The sequence below is a fragment of the Centrocercus urophasianus genome, unplaced genomic scaffold, assembly GCF_019232065.1.
Source record: "Centrocercus urophasianus isolate 14NV4802_14NV808 unplaced genomic scaffold, USGS_Curo_1.0 seq_10, whole genome shotgun sequence".
Lineage (NCBI taxonomy): Eukaryota > Metazoa > Chordata > Aves > Galliformes > Phasianidae > Centrocercus > Centrocercus urophasianus.
Window position 1 is genome coordinate 21,659,453 of NW_024884142.1, and position 21,042 is coordinate 21,680,494.

At 38.8% G+C, this 21,042-nt stretch overlaps 1 protein-coding gene across 1 annotated transcript in view; it reads right to left on the reverse strand.

Annotated features, from left to right (window-relative positions):
- Positions 1–9,603, reverse strand: part of LMBRD1 (LMBR1 domain containing 1) — a 67,408-nt gene extending 57,805 nt beyond the window's left edge. Inside the window, exons 1-3 of the mRNA XM_042812087.1 lie at positions 9,523–9,603; positions 8,368–8,544; positions 2,816–2,876 (exon numbers count right to left, since the gene is read on the reverse strand). Of these exons, the coding sequence (XP_042668021.1) occupies positions 2,816–2,876; positions 8,368–8,544; positions 9,523–9,582 (298 nt within the window). The 5' untranslated portion in view covers positions 9,583–9,603. The remainder of the gene's footprint in view (positions 1–2,815; positions 2,877–8,367; positions 8,545–9,522) is intronic.
- Between the last annotated feature and the right edge of the window lie 11,439 nt (positions 9,604–21,042).

Consider the following 21,042-nt stretch of genomic DNA (forward strand, 5'->3'; position numbering starts at 1 on the left):
GCATTGAAGCAATCAGTGAACTGTTTTCCTAAGCTAGGCATTTAGATTCACCTCAAAAATAGAGGCATTTCAAAAGCCCAATTCAAAATTACCTCATTCTTCTCTCTAGCAGTACACAACAACTCTACTTTTATAGAAATAATCAAACCAAGCAATCTATCAGCTGGGTATGAAAAAGAAGGCTATCAAATCTGTAACAAAAAAATACTTCTCTAGATTTAGTGACAGGTTTCTCTGTAAGTTCCAATGCAGGCAGTGAAACAGTCCTTGATATCCATCAGTCAAATCACAGTCTCCAAGTTCTTGCTACAATTAGAGATGCCAGAGTACAGTCAGTTGGTAGGCTTAAGACACTGCCCCACAGTTTAAATCACATGTGCAGTAGAGCTGTAAGATGGATAGAAGATCTATATAGCTAGCTAGTAGTACACTTTCTGGAGGAAGTACTACTGGTATTCACATGCATAGTACTAGAACTAGGTACAAAAGGAGATTTATCTGGTTCTCTTTATTTTAAAAGATGTCAAGACCAAGTACTATTAAAAAAATATGAGAAAAATGGAATTGTGTCACAGGAGTTGTTTAAGTTCATCCTTCTCAGTTTTCATTTCACTGTATTGCACAGCAGGAGACTTGACCAAACAGACAAGAGAGTCATTAGGTTATGTTTTTATGCAGGAATGATGCCATCTTCTGAGAAGTTACTACTTCAGAGTAGTAGTACTTCTAAAAATGCAACAATTCATCAAATTAAAAAAGTCATTCCAGAAAAATTTTAAAACATCTTTAAATCTCTACCACCATCTGGAGGATATACTGTGAAATAAAACATTAGTCCTGTAGAGCTTGAAGGAGACTTGTGCAAGTAGACCAAAAATCAAAGGCTTCAAGGTTCTCGAGGCTTTGCCCTGAATACCTGGCTTTAATGAGAATGCAATTTTAAATGCAAATGAAATAAACCAAGTTCTTTGGTAATGTCAGACATGAATTATAAGTAATCACCTGCTTAAGCAGGTACTGTGCTTCCTTCGTTACAGATTTAAAAGGCAGTTTTCCAGAAATCCTGAACTAGAGAGTTTGAGAATGCCTTAAGAACATTGTATCGTAATGTAGATAAAAGCAAAGGATATTAAAACCTGTAGCCACTGTTGAGTAAAACTAAAGCCTAAAAGATATATCCAATCGGGTTTTTAGACTTAGTAGCACTTCAAATAGAAGTCAAAAGTAGTTAAGCTTTCTTCATAAAATTAAAATCAACTTAATTTGATGTAATTAGCATACAAGCCAACCTATAAGATTTAAGTTCTTGAACAAGAAAGTTTAAAAAGCATCCTTTTTAAACTCTTCTAGTGAAAAGTTTACCTAAGTATCTGCTGCAGAAGCAATACAGAGCATGGGAGAACAATGCTAGCTGAAATCCTAATAGAAAGCAAGTAATAGCAGTTACTAAACTATGAAAATCAAACTCTATATTTATAAAACAATTTAGCTAGCTGTTTTGAAGTGAAAAAGCTCATGTGAACTTTTATAAGTAAGAGTTCATATTTCTATAATTTTCATCCAAGCTGATATATTCTATAAGTTACTCAGTAATAAAAATAAACTGAAAGTAACCAGTCTAAATCAATTACACACTTGATTTCAAGTGCATAATTGATTTCAGGCATTTGTGGCCTGAAAAGAGCTCCCCAGTCCTCCAGGCCAGGATTAATACCTTTGTTAGCCTAAACTATTTTATGGAAATTCATCCCTCAGTTTTACAGATCTACACAGACAGACCAGAGAGGAGTTAAAAACAATTCACATGATCAGTTGTGAAACAAACCCCCAGCAATGTAACAGGAGTAGGAAGCATACAGGAAGTGATTCTACTGTTCTACAGTAAAAAAAATAAATTTCTTCCACAGATTCTATTCACATACAGCTCAGTTAAAGCCACAGCAGTTTCTTATAACTTTTACTTTTAGGTTTCGCTAAGCATGAAACTACTGAATCTTGTTTGTGTGATCATCTCCATCAGGCAATACATATTCTATTACTTAAAAAAAAAATATATCTATTTGGAATCAATTATTTTCTGATGTAAAAAAAGTACTCCAGATAGCCAACCTATAGCCTTCCAAGTATTTGAATAATAAAAACAAATATTTTTCATTTGAATGTGTATCATTGACCAAGGTAGTCATTTCACTACAATTGTCATAGGCATTTCTCTTAGATATCTTTACTGGCACCAAAAGCTTTTCCTGAGGAAAACTGAAAGCACTGATTTAAAACTACACAAGTTCAGTGAATCAAAATGTTATGAAGTATATGTTAACTAAACCTTTTGCTTCAGTATTGCTTAGGAATACCATCTTTGAAGTAGTCTACATACAGTAAATCAGAGTAGCTCTTTGTTTTGTATATGGTAGTTTCTGACTGAATATATACAACAGTCCCATTAGTTATAGCTGCACTAGCAGGACACTTGATGCAACTTTCACACTTCTGCATATATCCAGTGCCATAAAAATTATACAAAAGCCAAGGCTTCCCCAAATGGATCTCTAAATACACAAACACAAAATACATGTCAACAACAGATTACAAAACAGAAGCCATTAGTTTCTTCCTGGATAGGTCTTAAATACATCTGCATTTCTAGAGGGGCTCTCAAATGCAAAATCTTCACTGGAATGGTCTAAATGTAAGGGTACTGTGTTACCAAATACAAATTATCCAGTATGACTTGTAATAGTTTTAAGTGAAGGCATGAAAGCTTTTAAATGATGGATCCTATTAACTGCAGAGGAAGAACATTAGAAATACTTACTATAGTATCCATAAAGTACAGTGTCTTCAATTTGTCTTGAAACATTAGCATCAGCCCAGTCCTAGTAATAAAGAATAAAAGCATTTAACATCAAGTAGAAGAGAATTTTTTTAAATGGCCTTTTAAAAGAACTGAAAAAAACCCACACTTATTTCAAATGCCTAAAGAGAAGAAAGAATTAGGCACTGTATCACCAATGAATGTACAGATGTTATAATCATGAAATATACCAGAGAGTTTGGCTAAGCAGTTATTACACCAAAAGAGAATAGATAGAATGCTTACCCATATCCTGGGCTCGCTATCAAACTCCAGAGGAGAGGATCTCCAGAAGAGATCCTTCCCCAGTGGTAGTCAGCTTTTAAATGGGTCTAGGAGGGCAGCCAGGCTCCACCCCTTCCAGCAGCACAGGTGAAGGGCCTTCACCTGTGCTCCCATAGCTGACTCATTGCATCAGGTGATCAATCAGAGGTTCAGGCCATGATTCAGCAGTTCCCATACAGGCACCAAGTTGGTTGATTTTAATCATTGAAATTTAAGTTGAACTAATTCACTAACAAATCTGATTAAGAATGTGTTGCATTTCAGGGGACACTGAAAGCATCCCACTTGCCCAACTGAAAATACAGTTATACTCAGTTCTAGCCTCTTTCTGCACTGCTAGAATCTTACAGCAGACACTGGGAGGGCTGCAGTCAAATCAGTGACAAGCTCATTTTGAAGTTATTTCCTCTAACAAAAAGGTTTCACACTACTAAGACTGGGAACTGATAGAAAACAGCCCCCAAAACCCTACATGGGGCTGACGCTCACAGTAGCAGCATCACAGTTTGGGAGCATCTTTCCAGAAAAAGGTTATGCAGTCAAGGCTTTTTTTCTAGATGCAAGTTAAGAAGGACAGAGTGACATTTGCATAGCATTTACTTTGTTAGGAATTCAAATTAGGAAGAACAGGTTGATTTTGTAATGACAGCTTAAGATATCAAAACTATTTTTTCAAGTAGTAGACTTCTGACTACATCTATATACTACAGTTTCTGCTCCTACTGTATTTAATTAACAACGCTACAAAAGAATCATGCATTTAAGAAAATGAGAAATCAACCTTTTACAGCTAATACAGTAATAAGGAAGGGGAACAGTTTTAAACCAAGAGAGGGGAGATTTAGGTTAGATTTTAGAAGGAAATTCTTTACTCGGAGGGCAGTGAAGCCCAGGCACAGCTGCCTGGAGAGCAGTGGATGCCCCATCCCTGGAGGTGCTCAAGGCCAGGTTGGGGTGGGGCCATGGGCAGCTGAGCTGGTAGGAGGCAGCCCTGCCCACAGCAGGGGACTGGAACTTGATGCCCTTTTGAGGTCCCTTTCAACCCAAGTGAAGATTATGAGATTGAAATGTAATCCTAATACAAGACTTGAATTCTATAAACACTGAAGCAAGCTTCCAAAAGCCTGATCAGGCATTGTTAAATTCCTATACTTTAAATTCCCACCTTATTCAGATTGAGAAATTCAAGTCTTTTCAGTAAATATAAAAACACATGTACTGATACAGTACATACGTAATACAGAAGAGAGCATGCTGCTTAAGACTGCAAAAGGTAAGTCTAAGTCAACATTTACTTTATCAGTTCTCTCAGAAGTGGGTAAAGTCCCGTGACATGGACTTGATGACATGCCACACACATTACAGATGACAGCCCATTATCTCAGGAAATCAGTACCACCTTCCTTTGTGTTAATATATTAAGATCCCCTGTAAACCACCTGACACTGAACATTTGAAGTTAAATGATTAACCAATGGGTTTTCAGTAAAAAATTTAGGTATACTTTTCCTAATCAGCAAAAAGAAAGCATGAAAAATATTTTCTCAGAAGGGATAGTTGTAACATTGCCTAATGTGAAGTGCTTGCTACATATACAATAAGCCCACTCTTTGGAGGCTGTCCCTAACAACATTTCAGTAAAAAAAAAAATTCGAGCATTTGTATGATCATTAAAGAATTTGACAGTGATAAGTTGAGAATATTCACACAGAATATGAATGCGTTTAATTTGCTAAGTGTTAAAAAGAAAATGTGCTGCTTTAATTACGCCTCAGGGAAATGCAGTAACATGTGGCACTCTTACCTTCAAATGGATCTTAGAATAAGAGCAAGATTTTTTTTTATGCAAGATTCAAAACTGACATTAGAAAACACCAAGAAAACATTTTAGTCATCACTGCTCAAGTGGCTCAGCCACTGTACAAGAGCTATTAACTGAAGTACAGTAGGACTTTACTGCTAAAAACCAAAACAGTTCCTCCTCTAACTTCAGAAAAGAATTACTAAGTTTGATAACAAAGATGTAGAACATTAAAACATTATTATTTTCAATTTTGTTGCTTGAATTAAGTTGTGTACCAGACCACAGTAATAGAATAGGAAGCATACATTAGAGCATACCAAAATAGAGGTGCCATCTCACATTAGGATAGTAAAGATAAAAAATCTCCTTCACCACAGCATATAAATACATCTGAGTTTCAACTCTGCACAAGAAGAGTCTACAATGCAAGGTAGCTTATACATACAGCATAGCTATTACACCAGCTTCCATTCAGCTGCTGATGCTCTACTTAAAGAGTCACACAAACTAAGGAAGTAAGAATTCTTATTCTCAGCAGAAAGTTATCTTTATGCACACCTCGTCAGCAATTCAGAAGCATAACAACTTCCCCCGAGACATCTCAAAAGCTAAGGACAGCAGCCATCCTTGTCAGAAGGCACACTGCTACCTAGTGAGCATCAGAGCTTTGACATTACTATCGAAAGCACTAGCATTTGTCAAATTGAAAATTTACTGGATGAGCACACAGAGGACTCCGCTGAGAACTAACTTATCAGGAGAGCCTCTAGGTCCAGCCTGTTTTCTCCTCCATTTATTATGGCCCACGTTTACAAGATACACAGCAAATGCATCAGAATCACAACAGACTAACAGACTAAGGTGAGATATCACTATCGCCTTCAGGAGCAGTTCAAGATGAAAACATGTCAAGTTCCCTTACGATCTGCTGAATTTACACATTCTACACTGCTCTGCTGTACTTCATTCTGTTCCTTATATTTACCAATACATCATATCATCTTTGAAGTACCTGTAAGATGAAGGAACCAAACTCTAAGTATGTGCAATGGGTATGATGGCCTAAATTAAGCTACTACTCTTAATTACTCCTTAACTGAAACCACACTGAAGAACCTAGAAATTTTAAATACAGTCAAAAACATTTGAAGTAAAAAAATTAGTAAAAGGTTGCCATGTAAAGGTAATTTTGAAAATGCTGTTCCAGTTTACCTAAACATTGAAACAAAAAGCATTTGAGGGAGCTTATATTAATTATAATCACAAAAATTTAGTGAAAAACAGTTGCTTCCCTTACTAATATGAGTCAGAAGCATCTCCCTTGCTCCCCCGATAGCTGTGTTCAGTTAGTCTGATGTTAATGTATTCAACTACAACAGTACTACTCAAACCACAACAGCTAACTTCCCCAAACAAAAGGAGTACAAGCTGAGAGAATGGCTTTCAATTTCTACTGTCACTGCTGGATCTGCAAGAATTTCACAACTACCCCAGTGAAGATTGTTCCACTCTCAACAAGTGCATCTCAGAGATTAGAGTGGCACATCACAGGTTTCAATATGTGATGTTTCATCATAGGTAGATGAAGCTGACATTCTACTCATTAGTCTCATCCAAAGCTTAGACAGCAACAGGAAAGATTGTAATGCAAGTCACTGCATGGCTAGATGAGAAAAAATAAACAACTTGGCATCTAGATCATAGATCTTCTAGTGTGCTACCACAAGAAGTGAGACACAGCCACAATTCTGTCAGAAGTACCATTAGAAACAAGCATGTCAGCCATATCTGCTACTGTGAACATTTCAGACAGAAACTTATTTCACAATTAATTCCTACTCAGGACAGGAAGCATTATCTCAGCTAACTTCTTAGAATAAGAAGGCTTGGAATCTCAAGATGGGTTTGTCTTCTGTTTCTCTGTATGGTTTGTTTTTTTCCCCTCTTATTTTGTTTTTAATAGCTACATGATTTTCCCAGGAGGCAAAAAAAGTAAACAGAATAGTCTGAAAAAGATCTACCATAAAATAGATAGGACTTCACTAAAGAGATGACTTAACTTTTAACAGCTCAGCAAGGTTTGTGAAGTACTCAATCTAAGCTAACTGAAAGCTCATAGCCTTTAATTTCACTTAGCAGCAAGAACGTGTGCATTTCAAGAATAACGGTTCTCACCATCTCCCCCATTCTTGTATTGCCTCATCAGTAGAATAAAAAACATATCAGTGATGTTAACATCCAAGTAGTCCTACTGCTGTAAAAAAGCACACTTCAAATATTTGAGTTGTAAATCACATAACATGTCTTGCATGCCCAACTGCAATCTCAAGTCTTCAAACTGGGGTGCAGTTCTCCTCTCCTACATGCTTGCTGGCAAAACAAGCAAGCTAACAGAACAAATCAGTTCTAACTGTATGTATTTATAGTCTATTACTCAAGATACAATACTGTCAAAGAGAACAGCCAAACTCTTCAAGAGTAATTTTTAGTAAATACTACTCAAACTTAGTTTACAAGGCAATTTCCAAGTTTCTCTGACCAATACTGGAATCAAAAGCCTGTTTTCCTGCTTAGCAATACCATGAATACACAAAAATAATTGCTGCTTCCAGAAAAGGTGTTAAGTGTTGGTTTTTAGACTCAATCTGCAGGTTCCTTCTAGGTAACTGTTGTGCTCAGTGTATTCCAGCATATGCAGGAATAATCACAACTACATGCATGCACTACTACTCCCTTGCAAAAGGGCTACATGGTTACTGTGCAATACTTCTAATACTGAAATTGCTCAGCTGTCTTGCTACAAGGGCATAAAAACAGTAATTGCAAATCTCAAAATATACTAAGATACACAGTAAGACACCCTCTCCTACAAACACACTCCCCCTTAAGGGGCTTTCCAGCTTGCCCTGGAAAGACTAGCTTAATAACCTCTACAAATAGAATCTCATACTCAACATTTCAGATAGAATAAGACTTATGCAGATCCATTATGTTAGTATTTCAGAATCAAAATAATTCTTGCAAAAACAACTGAAATTTGAGCTGCTAATAAGCAAATCAGTTCTTAAATACTGGGGGGGTACAAGTCCTATTTTATAGCATCCCATTACAATGTACTAAAAAAACATGTACAGGCAAAAAGTAGCATACATAGTTTTGGCAAAAAAAAAAAAAGAAGTACTTAGAAGCACATAGCATTTGGGAAGTCTTACATAAAGTCATATGAAGTAATAACACTGAAATCCAGATCAAGTAACAAACAGAGGAAAGCACAATATTTGCAGTGCTGGTACCCAGAAACCACAGCACCAGCACTAGTAGAGATTTTGTTCACCTGATATGCCCAAGTGTTTAAAAGAAACATTGTTAACACAGGAGAGCTGCTTCTTTCAAAGAAGCAATTAACATCTTCAAAAGCACATACCTTAAATGTACCATTTTGATTTTTCATATATGAAACCAGGAAGATGTCCACTGGTAGTAATGCTGATGAAATTAGAGCAACTGCCAATGCAAAGATAGCTGTTATGGTAGAAATCACTTCACTTTCTCGCCGACTCTGATACTTGCGCACATAAACCCAGGAGAAAATCAGAATAGCCTGAAAAACACAGTGGAAGACAGTTATGACTAGAATACCAAGGACATCAGAGAGCAGCTACTAAAGTCAGACCCTTATCAGGACTAGAGCACCTCTCCTATGAAAACCAGCTGAGGAAGCTGGGCTTATTTAGTCTGGAGAACGCTCCAGGGAGATCACACTGTAGCCTTCCAATATTTCAAAGGAGAATACAAACAATAATGAAATTAACTTTTTACATGGATAGACAGTGATAGGCCAAGGAGGAACGGTTTCAAACTGAAGTTGGAAAGATTTAGATTAGATGCCAGAGGGAAGTTTTTTGTTACTCTGAAGACAGTGAGGCATTGGCACAACTGCCCAGAGAGCTGTGGGTGCTCCATCCCTGGAAGCATTCGAGGTCAGATTAGATGGGGTACTGAGCTGGGAGGAGCCAGCCCTACCCAGAGCAGGTGATTGGAACTAACTGATGTTTGAGGTTCCTTCCAAATCAAACAACCCTACACTCCTACACTTCCACAATCAGGATGCTCATACATCTGAGCATCAGCAACAGATTCATTACAGCAATTCACTCTTTTTACCTTCACCACGACCACCAACCAGTGCCAGTGATACAGGCAGGAGAACTGGATGGCCACACGCCCTCACCTCTGGACTCTGCTTGGACTTACAGCGTTACGACATAGCCTTTATCAGGAACACCCCGAGACAGCAACAGCTCTGCGAGGCAGACGCACGGCCGGGAGGCAGCAGGGCAGGGGATGAAGAGCAGGCAGCCGGGCCAAGCCGGGGCGAACACGAGAAAGGGGAGTGACAGTAAAGTTTAAGAGGGAACTCGGAGGGCTGATGCTCACGCAAGGAAGGGGAAAGAGGGAAAACCTGTCCCAAAGAAAGGAGGAAAAAAAAAAGAAGGGAAGATACTGAGACGTCACAGGGTCTGAGTGGGGCAGCTGCAGGTCTAGCTGAAGAAAAACGGGCCGAGAGAGCCCCGCTCACCAGCAGCGCGAGGCCGAAGAGGCACCATCCCGTCAGCAGCTCGGAGGTGGCCGCCGCCATCTTCGCTTCCGTCAGCAGCAATCAGCCCGCCTCCGGGGGCGGGGTCTTTAAAGGGGCTCAGTAACGTCACCATGGGGACCGGCGCGGGGCGGGCGGGCGGTAGGCTGGTGTTCTGCGGGGCGGGGCAGGGCAGGGCAGGGCAGGGCAGGGCGATCTACGGGGCACCTGAAAGGAGTGGGACCGAAAGGTATCGAGTAAATTCGATGTTTGAATCAAAAAGAAAACCATCCTTAAAATGGAATCGTATAATAATATCCCGAGTTGGAAGGGGCCCACAAGGTTCACTGAGTCCTACACGTGGCCCCACACAGCACCACCCAAAATCAAACCCTGTGTCTGAGAGCGCTGTCCAAACGCTCCGTCAACTCCGGCAGCTCGGGGCCGTGCCCACTGCCCCGGGCAGCCTGTGCCATGCCCACCGCCCTCTGGTGCAAACCCTGCTCCCAGTCCCCAGCTGCCCCTCCTCTGACGCAGCTCCATGCCGTTCCCTCAGGCCCTGTCGCTGTCAAACAGAGCAGAGCTCAGCGCTGTCGCTGTTACACAGAGCAGAGCTCAGCGCTGCCCTTCTGCTCCCTGTGAGGAGCTGCAGCCGCCATCAGGCCTCCCCTCAGCTCCTCTGCTCTGCGCTGAGCAAACCCAGGGATCTCAGTGTTCCTTATCCACCTTACCTTCTAGACTCTCGCCAGCCCTCCTTTGGACGCTTTCCACTAGTTTTATGTCCTTCTTACATCGTGGCACCCAAAACTGCACACAGTGAGTGCTGATCTGATGCCAAGAGTGGTTGTGAGAGCTTCAAAAGTTGCCTTGTGTCTTTACTAATCTGTAGTTTATTGTGAGAACTGTGGGATGGTAGTGTGCAGTGGCACCCATAAACTGTTTCTAGGGCATCTGATGTGACATTCTTAGGTGACTTGGTGGTGTCGTAGCTTTCCTATGAAGTGACTAAAGTTTTTGCTGGGCTCCAGTTTTCTGTGAGAGGGGTGTGATGGTGCTCCTAAACTGTGCATGGAGTGGTTGGAGCAAGGGTTGAGGTGGACATGTAGTTTTGTGAGAAGGGACCTGTGGCTGGAGGGACCAGAGAACTGAAAGCTTCCCCCAGAGCAATGGACGTGTGCTGCATTTCTGTTTGCTGTCAGGCCGGCATGGAAGATACTAATGTGACAGCATTCATGAATCAAGTAGTAACGGGGTTGAGATTATTCCATGTCTAAACACACAGGACATTCACTGTCTGGACAACTGAGGCTCATTTCTTCAATTCTGACCACTGGGATCTTTCTAATTCAGTTCATTTGTCCTTCTAGCATCATTCATTTCTCAAGTATTTCTATGGCTAAGCCTCTATGCTCTTAACCTTTGCTTCTGTATTATCATTACTTAAAGGCAGTTGTAACGATACAAAGTCACTGTAGAAATTACAAAATATTGTTGCAACAACACCCAAATGTGAACATGCAAGGCAGTAACTATAGTGGTTAAGGGTACATACAATAACTGTGTGCTACAATTAAATGGGTAAAAAGGTGAAATAAAGTGGCAACAGTCTGTCCACTAAAAATGTCATGTCAATGGACTTCATGTATGTAACTGCTTGTTACATTCCTACCTCTTTTAGAAGGTTATTCTGCTGATATAAATCTCATACCTCTTCTTCTTGTGTTGATCTGTGGCTTTTAGGAGCTTAGTTAAGATTCTGTAAGAGAAGAGGTCAGTCTGCTTCCTCACTCTGCATAGTGTAATTCTAAAAACTCGGTGTAATTCTGTGATCTATGTGCAGAGATCTTTTATCTGTTAAAACCAGTCAAAGAGCATGCCCAGGATCACTAGCTGTAGGAGTTTTCTAATGGGGTTTTAAATAGGTGAAGGATGCCTGCCAATCCATCTGGGTTCCCTTATCAGTCCCATCCTTTTTCCTCTCTTGTTCGTCCTTTTTTTCCTTTTACCTGAGGCAGTGGGGTCTTACTTAGCATGTCTCCTGATGAAAAGAATCAATGTTCCTGAAGATGGCCTTCCCACACTTTCTCCAGCCAAACCCCTAAAACTCTCAGTATTGTGTTTATAATTCCACTCTAATGTTCCCTTGAGATAGAAGAAATGTTGAAGGCTAAGTTTGTTCCATTCTTGGCAGCTTGAGCAGGTGTGTCAAGGAGTGAAAGCTGTTATCTTTGTTTTGGGAGTCCCGTATTTCAAGCACACATGCTGTTGTGCACACTAGCTAGGTGAAACTAGTTATATGCTTGATCCAGCAGTGCTGACCAGATCAAAGGGATGGGCAAACAAGAATCGTAGGGAAGTTGGCAAAGACAAACGCCTGCACTTGAAAAGAAAATACCCTGTGCAACAATCCAGGCTGGCTAGAGATCAGTTTTGCTGGGAAGACCAAGATCCAGAGCGTCACCCAGTGGCAGAGAATACCCTCAGCATCCTGGTCTGCACCAACAGAGGCACAGCCAGTAGACCGGAGGGATTACTCTCTTCTTCCTTGGGCACTTGTTAGACCACATGTAGAATACAGTGTCCAATTTTAAGCTTTTAGTACAGGAAAATCATTGATAAGCTATTGTGAATTCAGGAAGGCCTCCAAGGATGCTGAGGGGTGGAGCGTTTGCCTTGTGAGAAGATACAGCACAGGAGCTGGGCTTGTTCAGACTGGAAAAGAGGTGGTTTTGGTGTGACTGGACATCAGTCTGCCAGCTCCTGCAGAAAGGTAACTGAAACGATGGAGACAGCACTTCACCATGATGCATGTTGGGGGAAGGAGTCACAGTCATAAACTGAAACAAGAGTGTGTCAGGTTTTTGGTGACTTAATCCATGATTAAGTGATAATGTTCACTGAAAATACATATCAGAACTCAGGAGTTCCCTGTAGTGACTATTGAAGGACTTCAGAAAGAGTTCCACTGAGTCAGTACACAAGCCATGCATAGCGTATGTTCATTTATTTTTTGTTTTTATTTGTTTTTAAACAGAGGTTCTTCAAGATTAAGAGAATTAAAGGCAGAAAGGCATTTCCTTTCTCTGTGTGCATATGGTCAGTATGCACATGGTCTGAATGTGACAAAAACAGAGCACAAAACAGCCCTTCAAGTACTGTTAAGTTAAATGTCTCTTCAGTCCTTACTGTTACGAATGCTGTATGATGTGCTGATAGTCAGTTTTCAAAGAAATACCTAGCTAACACCACATAAGCTTCTTTTTTTTTTCAACAAATAGCACTGAAATGCCTGACTTGTGGATAATTGAAATATTTATAATTTAAAGAAATAGGAGTTTACAGGAAGTAGCATTTCAGTCCTTTTTCTTTTCAGCTATGAAAACACATAGAAGGAAAACATCACCTTGGATAATGCCTTACTGTCTATTTAATATCAAATGATAAATATGTTGTGCATGTACTATTATATATGTATTTAATATATATTACTAATTATTTGTGTCTATTATCTCCAACACTGATTTTTTTTTTTTTTTCCCTGGATATCATTACTATTAAATATGTATGTTATAATTCAGAAATAACCTAAGCCCCATGAAGAATTAAAAACTTAAAGAACAGCATTAAAAATAAACTATTCCCAAATGGGAAGGAAAGTAATCTGCCTTTGGGGTATATAAAGATTTTATGAGTTTTACAGTGCTGCATACCTTTATCAATAAAATATTGAAATAGGGAACATCGGAGACCCATAACTTGTTAGAATTAAGACTGTTGTAAAAAAGAAAATGCTTTAGGTCCATCCTACCACACAACGTCATGTTTTGACCAAAGTGGTTACATAAATATTTAACATATTTTAGTAAATAAGCCAAAAAAGCAACTTCAGTATGATAAAAAAAAAAAATCTTTTCTAATGTGGTTAACTTAGACAGTTAAGAGTGTGTGTAATTTCTTAACAAACAGTAATATATATGTATTTCTCACTGGTAGAAAATGTAATTTGTCTTCACTAACCTATTATTAATTAGATGACAGAAAAGGCCTTCAAGGATTCCGTGAAAATGGTTTCATATGTCTATGCATCAAATGATTAAATCTGTAGTTACTGAGTGTGTTGTAATATAGTATGCAATATCCTTCTGATTGGTTTGTGTCAGGGTCCTGTAAGTGTCCTCTCAATTTCTTGCCCATTCCTGACTTATTTACTGTCAGAACAATGAGAGAGACAGGGAAGACCTTGATTCTCTGTAATCTGTTCAGATACAACTAGAATATCAGCAGGTTATCAAAGCTGTTTGGTTATAAATCCCAAACACCATATGACATCTTCAGTCAGTGCTAGGGAAACTTTCATGGCTGTATTCACACAGAGCTCTGTAAGAGGTTGCTCACGGATACATCTGAGGAAGAATTTTGGAAAGTTCACAATGCCCATTGACAGGACAACTTTTGGGGATATGTTGTTTAGACATTTCTTGGCATTTTGTCTTTTGCAGCCACCTTAGTTGCTTGCAGGACAGTTGCTTTTTGTAGAGCCTCAAGTCCACCTACATTTTACTTCAGAAAGTTATGCATCATCTTTATACCTCTTTGCTGTCTGGTGTATTGACAGTATACCTCTGTATACATTGTACTTTATAAGTCTGTGAGTTTTGTCTCACAGATTTAGCTAGAGTTTTACAATCTGTTAAGTAGTCCACAGGATTCAAAACCCAAATGAGGACAGGACATCAAAGTTATTGTTCATAGTGATTTCAGTTGCACCTCTGTTTCTTGGATTATTAATGACAAGATAACAGAATGTAGCCTGTTTTTTCTTTTACATCATTTGACAAGACAATCTTTGACAAGATTAAATTCTCCAGGAAAGAACACTAGCTTTCTCCTTTACTGATTTCTGCTCATAGTTTGCACATTCAGTAATGTAGGTAAAGATATTCCTAAGGCTGTGCTGAGGCAGGTGTCAGCAAAAACCCAAGAAGTTTAATTGCACTGATATGTCATGGACTTGTTCTGCCAGTGGACTAGGTCAGCACGATGTTTGCAGACACCAAGTTAACAAAGCGTGTTTATCTTTACTTAAGTTTGAAGCAATGAGATAACAAGTGAAATGGTACAGCAAGAGTAATACAGAGCAAGGCAATGCAAAGGCAGTGCACCTTACCATTACTACATGAGGATAGCAATAGTGATTGAGAAAGATACATCATTGTATGGGAATTATTGACTCACAGCCTGAAACACTGATTGAGCACTTTGGGAAAGGACCCAGTCAGCCCTGGGAGCACAGGTGAAGGCAATTCACCTATGTGACTGGAAGGGATGGAGCCTGGCTGCAGCTCTCTTAAACCTCGTTTGGGGGCTGACTGCCACTGGGGAAGGATCTCTTTCTGTAGATCTCTCCTTTGGGGAGTTTTCCCCAATGAGTGTAGATCTTTAGAGGTAGGTGAATAGTCTTTTTTCCTTATTTTGTACCATCTTTCTCTTGTGTTGTTCTCTCTGTCACTAAACCTCTTGCCTCATCTTTCCATCATGTTGATCTTTCTGATTGTTGTCATCATCAGTTGCACAAATACTTTACTATTATCTAGATCTGGAGAGCCCTGATCGCAGTGAGGATTTTTAGATAGCCTTTGCTGGCAGTTGGGAGGTCTTTCTTATACAGTGCATGCACTCATGGGTGCGGTCTCCAACTTTGCTATAAGGGGGTCTGTCTTTTATATTGTTGAATAAATAAGTTTATCTGACAACTAGGTAGAAACACCTGGTTTCGTTCTGCCTTTGGATTTCACCTTAAGCCTGGCCAGAACTCAAGGAGAAACCAGGCAGTTGGTTCATACGTTCTCATGGTGCTTTAAGCTCTGTCTCTTGCTAATGAGATTTTTTTTGTCCAAGATGCATATATTGCTAACGATCATCATATTTTGCTAATGAACCAGACACTTATGTAACACTGGGTTGGAAGATTCATCTAGAGGTCAGCTTTGGTTTGAGGCCTACTGTTTAGGCCTTAGTACTTCAGGACTGAAAAGAAGCAACCACAGAATAAAACTCTGTTAGGTGTGTTCATTGTTAAGACTGATTAAGAAACTAGTTAACAAGAGATTATTACCATGAGTTGAGTAATCTGAGAGGAAACAGCTGGTCACTGATGCAGAGGAAACATCTTCACTACATACAAATAGGAGACCAGATGTAATTTTCGGAAGTGTTACTACTCAAGAGGAGGAAGTGTTGTGATACACACCAGCCAGTAAAGTGGCTTCAGTCACACCCAAATTGCTGATTCACTCACAGCTGATGGTACGAGTGACGGTGACGTGAGTGTTTGGAATCCTAATGATCTGTACATTTAGTCTCAACTGCACTGGTGGATGTCCATGCTGTATTTTCAAAAGCATGGCTAAACTAGCATGACTTATGAAATAAGCTTCGTAGTTGTCCACATGGTGCTGTTCTCCTCTGTGCTCCAGTAGTGGATGTGCTTCTTCCTGCCTAAGCTCAGAAATTTGCCTTTTCCTCTCTTGCTTGGAAGAGCAAGGAAGAGTAAAAGCTCATCATCGAAATACCGTAAGGTGCAGTAAGCTCTGAGAATGTGCTGAAGAACTGTAGTTCTATGAGTTGCTTGGATAAGACATTGTGTTTGGGATTACATGGTGAGAATAGTATAAGAAATGGACTTGGATAATTTCTGGAGAAGTTTTCTTCAGCTAGTTGTGGTTGATATGCCTGTGTGGACTTGTGGACTTCTCATCCTTACTGTAGGCTAATAATTAACTGACTTCTCATAAATTCTCACTGGAAGTCTTAAAATTGCAGAAAATTGTATTTTATAAAGATTTCATTTTATGAAGAGTAAATGTTTTAGATTTCTTTTTATCCATTTTTTTTCTGTGTAGTTAGAAATACAAACTACACAAGATGACTTACATGTAAAATTTGCTTTTGAGTAGCAAGTCTGCTTATTAATATTCATGTGGTGAAAAGACTGTGAAAGAAGAGGAGAGATCATAGAAAATTAAGTATATGAAACATGATACAGTGCTCATTTTGACCAGGACAAGGGATTAGTATCATACTTGAACTAGATAGTGTACATAACAGAAGAGAACAGGTGCACCTTCTCACTTGACCAACTTGCTTTCCTCCCACTTGATAATCCTACAAGTTTCAGGGGGGCTTAAAGTGTGGGGGCTAATGGGAATCCCATAATTTATAATCCTCTAAATGAGAAACTCTACTTTATGTAATTTTTCTAATGTTAAAAATTGGGTTAGCACTATTTGACAAAAATGTATCACAGCCTTGTGCTTGAGGGTATAATATTCTTGGTCTTGCATGGCTTAGAATCCAGTAATGCCTGTAAGCCCTATGGAACAGAATGCACTCAGCCTCATACTGTACAAGTACATGCAATTAACCACTGATAATGAAAACTAGTCAGTTTTTTCTTAAAAGCTCTTAAACTTGGATAAAGTCATACTGTATTAGGTGAATACTAGCAGCTTTCCTTTTGTAAGTGTGGATTTTGATGCTTACTTTCCCTTATTTAACTAGTTACACAGATTTGTTTTTCTTCCTAAACGCTACTAAGATGTATTTCTCATTCTATAGTTTTCCATTTGCCCAGGAAGAAAAACATTTTTGGATAAGTTTAGAATTTGTCAGTCTGCATGCTAGTAAACAGTATTTTAGCAACCCCCGAATGGCCTAGAGTGTTTATTTTCATTAGTACAAAATAGTATGTGTCCTTTGCTCCTTGTTTCTTTATGCTGGAATGTTACCTCGCTGTAAGCACCTTAATCATGCTAATGTCTCCAGACTGCATTTCAGGACAGAAATCTCATTTTCCCTTTAAGCTTTATTTGGTTTCATTACTTATATACTGTTGTATCAATGCCTGAGGATTGAATGAGCAAGGGGAAAGGTTTGTAGTTTTATGAACCTTGCAAAAGTTTTTACCTTAACTTGGATTAAGTCTGCTCAGTTCTTATTTTCGGCAAATCTAGGAAAAGGAACAGAGAGAAATCTAGGAAAGGAACAGAAAAAGACATTTTGAAATGTCACACTAAGGAAAAATAAATGTTTACATTGAGTTGGGGGGGAAAAAAGTCTTCTCAATGTTTTGTGGTATCTAGGGAAAACGTAAAAAATATTCAGAAAGAGGTAAACATACAGTGTTCCTCCCAACAAAACCATTGCTACTGGCAGGGTTTGTTTCAGGGAACCTGAGTGAAAGGTTGCATCATAGTTCTTGAAGCTTAAAGAGACTTTTTGTGCCATCCATTTGTAAAATCAGTTATGTACTATGTAATCCTTATCTCTTGAAAATAAAATTCCATGAAATAATTATGTAAAATTGTATAGCTGATGTATATAAAGGTTGATACATTCCATGAAGCCAAGTCCCCGGAGTATGGGAGTTTCTAACATGAGAAGAACAACAGGTAACAACCTGCTACAACCTGCTGTAGCTTGGGATCAGTGAACTCCTTACCACAGCATAGAACTGTCACGAGCAATAATGAATGTGTGTATTAAGCTGTGGTTTTGTTTTTGCTGTGGTAGTACTGAAGTAGGGGAATAGATTTTATTATCATTTTATAATTGGTGTAGGGATTATCTTCAATAATGTTGAGAAATGCTATATGAACATAAATATGTATTTTAGTTATAACTTAGAATAAATACACAGAAGCATTTGGAGCAGTTTTTCTTTTAATACAATACCAAGAAATATTCAGTAATGCTTATAAAGGTTATTTTCATCCTTACTTTTTTTAACTTGAACAAAAACAGAGTAGTAAAAAAGTCTGAGGGCAAAAGAGATGCTTGAGATAGAGTGTAGGTCAGAAACATTCCTTTTAATGAGGGCTGTAAAAATGAGGAACTTCCAAGGTCAATGTCTTTCTATTTATTTATAATTTTTTAATGTAAAAGCTTTTATTGCCTTTCCCATATGCAAATTACAACCCTGTGTGAGCTGATAACAATGAAGGCAATGTGAACTTCCACAGTCAGAAGAAGTTTATAGGCAGAAATGAGTGAACCACTGAATTCTCCTGAAACTTAGCCAGTTGTTTTTAGTCAGAATAGAAAGATTTCATCCTGTATTTTTTCCTCATTGTTCTAGTCAGTGAACTGAGGTTGACTGGCTGATCATATTAGAATATCCAAGCTGTTGTTTTGTGCATATTTGTACTTAATTATTGGAGGTGCTTCTAATTTTATGTATGTAGGAACAACAACCAAGACGAGAACATGTATTTGGATTTTTCCAGAATAGAGTGAGGAAACTGGGCAGAGATCAATCAAGAAAGTGGATTCAGTTCTGCCCCTGGGAATGTAATAGCAAAGCTGCTAATTGTTTTGGTTTTCAGAAGCATTAATGTTCTGTTTAGAAGGCAAATAGTTATAAAAACACAGAGAATAGGCAGCCCAAACTATTATTAGACTTCACAAACATTGTGAGTTGTTTTGACGTCTATCTCAAAAAATGGAAATTTGAGATAATTTGGGGGTAGTGTAATAACAAATAAGGAGTAAGTTATACACACAGAAGACCAGACTTGGAATCTGTTGGGAAAGATGCTACTTAGGGACAAACAGTAGAAATTTTCAAAATTCTGGCTAACATATAGAGCAGTAGAAAACAAATCAGTTATTCTTAAAACAAGAAATCTGAGCATAAAATAGAGTAACAAGCAGAATAGTTAACAGAACAGAAAACCCTGCTTGATATGATTTAACAACTACATAACCTTAACTTGGGATGCTTTGAGTGCCAAGAATATGTCAGTGATTTCTTTTAAATAATGGAGAAACTCATGGATGAGAAGTCCATCAAGCACTGTTAAACACTCTGAACCAGTCTCAGTGTCAGCCGAGGAGCTCCAGAGGCTGTGAAGATATGCAAAGGAAACTTCTTCAGCTTCCTTCTTTTCCAAAGAGCTTGCTGTTGGCACTGAAGGGTCAGTGTAGTCTTTCAACCACTCTCATTAGTATCTTTCAGTAGTTCCAGTGCAGTATAGCTGTCCTTGGGATTTCATTGGAGGCTGGATTTTTGATCATTTACCAGAGTTAGAGGGTAATCTTAGTGATAAAGATGACCTTCCCCTCGCTCAGAAGATCAGAAGTTCAGTGGAGGGTGATGATGATGACTGAGGTCTGGCCGTGTGAGAGGGGAACTGTACTTGGCTTGGGAAGATGCAGCTTACAGGGAGATCTGGCTGCGGGCTGCTGTAACTGCAGGCCATCTAGAAGATGGAGTCAGTGGTGCATGTCTGGGAGAGGAGAAACAGCAGACAGCAGTTGAAATTGGAGAATCTGACCAGTCTATGGAAAGAAAAAATTATGTAAGAGTAATTAAGCAGTAGAGAAGATTTCTTTATTCTTGATTGGATTTAAACCTTGAACAATCTGGATTCAGTGTGACCTTGCTTTGAGTAGGAGGATTCCACAAGATGTTCCCACCCAAACATCCCTTCCTAGCTGAACAAGTCACTGATTAATGCCACTCAGCAACTATATTTAGATAGGATGTAACTTCTGGGGCGGTGTGAAGGGAATTGTTATTCTTAGTAATTTCACCAAGGTTTGAGTAGTGGGGTAACTTCACACAAAGGAGGAATGGCACGAGGTAATGGCTGCTGACTTTTAAGTTTTATCATTTAGGCTTTTTGATCTGCAGTAGCGTAAAAGCAGTTACAACTGTAGTTTTGAATTTGCAGAAAAGCAATCTATTCTACTTTCTACTATTTCCCTCATTCCTTGAGGATCAGGTATTGTTTGGTTATGGATGAGTATGAATACAACCAACTACTAATCCCTTTGCTATGCGGTGAGTGTCCTGAGATGGTGGGCAAGAATAAATTTTCAAATAAGTATCCAAATGGCTCTCTATGTGCAATTTGTGTATAAAAAAGTGAGCGAAAATGTCAGTCTTTACTCACCCCAGAATTTTCAATACTGAATAATCTTTATCTTACAAGACTCAAGGGAATGTTAGGGCTTCAAGCTAAGAGATAATGTTAACTAAGAATTAATATTAACTAAGTGTTAAAGCTCCTTATTGCTGGCAATAGAAACAGGAGACATGAGAAATTAATGTTTTTTAATTATTGTTGTTGACAAGAATTTAGTTTTACACGTTCCTCCTCTTTCATTTCCTTCCTGACCATGAATTTTTTTCTCTTCAAGTTCCAGCCAAACATGAGTATTACAAGGGAGAACAGAAGAAAAACAGGAAGAGAACAGAAGGAGAAACAGAATTATAGAAGAGCAATGTGTAAATCTGCTATTTTTTAAAGGTAATTCAATTAAACAAATCTTAAGAAATAATCACAAGATGCATCATTCTTAGATATAAACATCCAGTTTAAGTGCTGTGAGACCTTTTTTACTTAAGTGATTGGCATTTTAGGGGCATTTTAGTATTTTAACCACCAGAGGGCTCCCATATTGTAGTTCTCCAAAATCGTTTCCATGCCCAATGTAAGTATATTTGCCAGAGACTTCAGT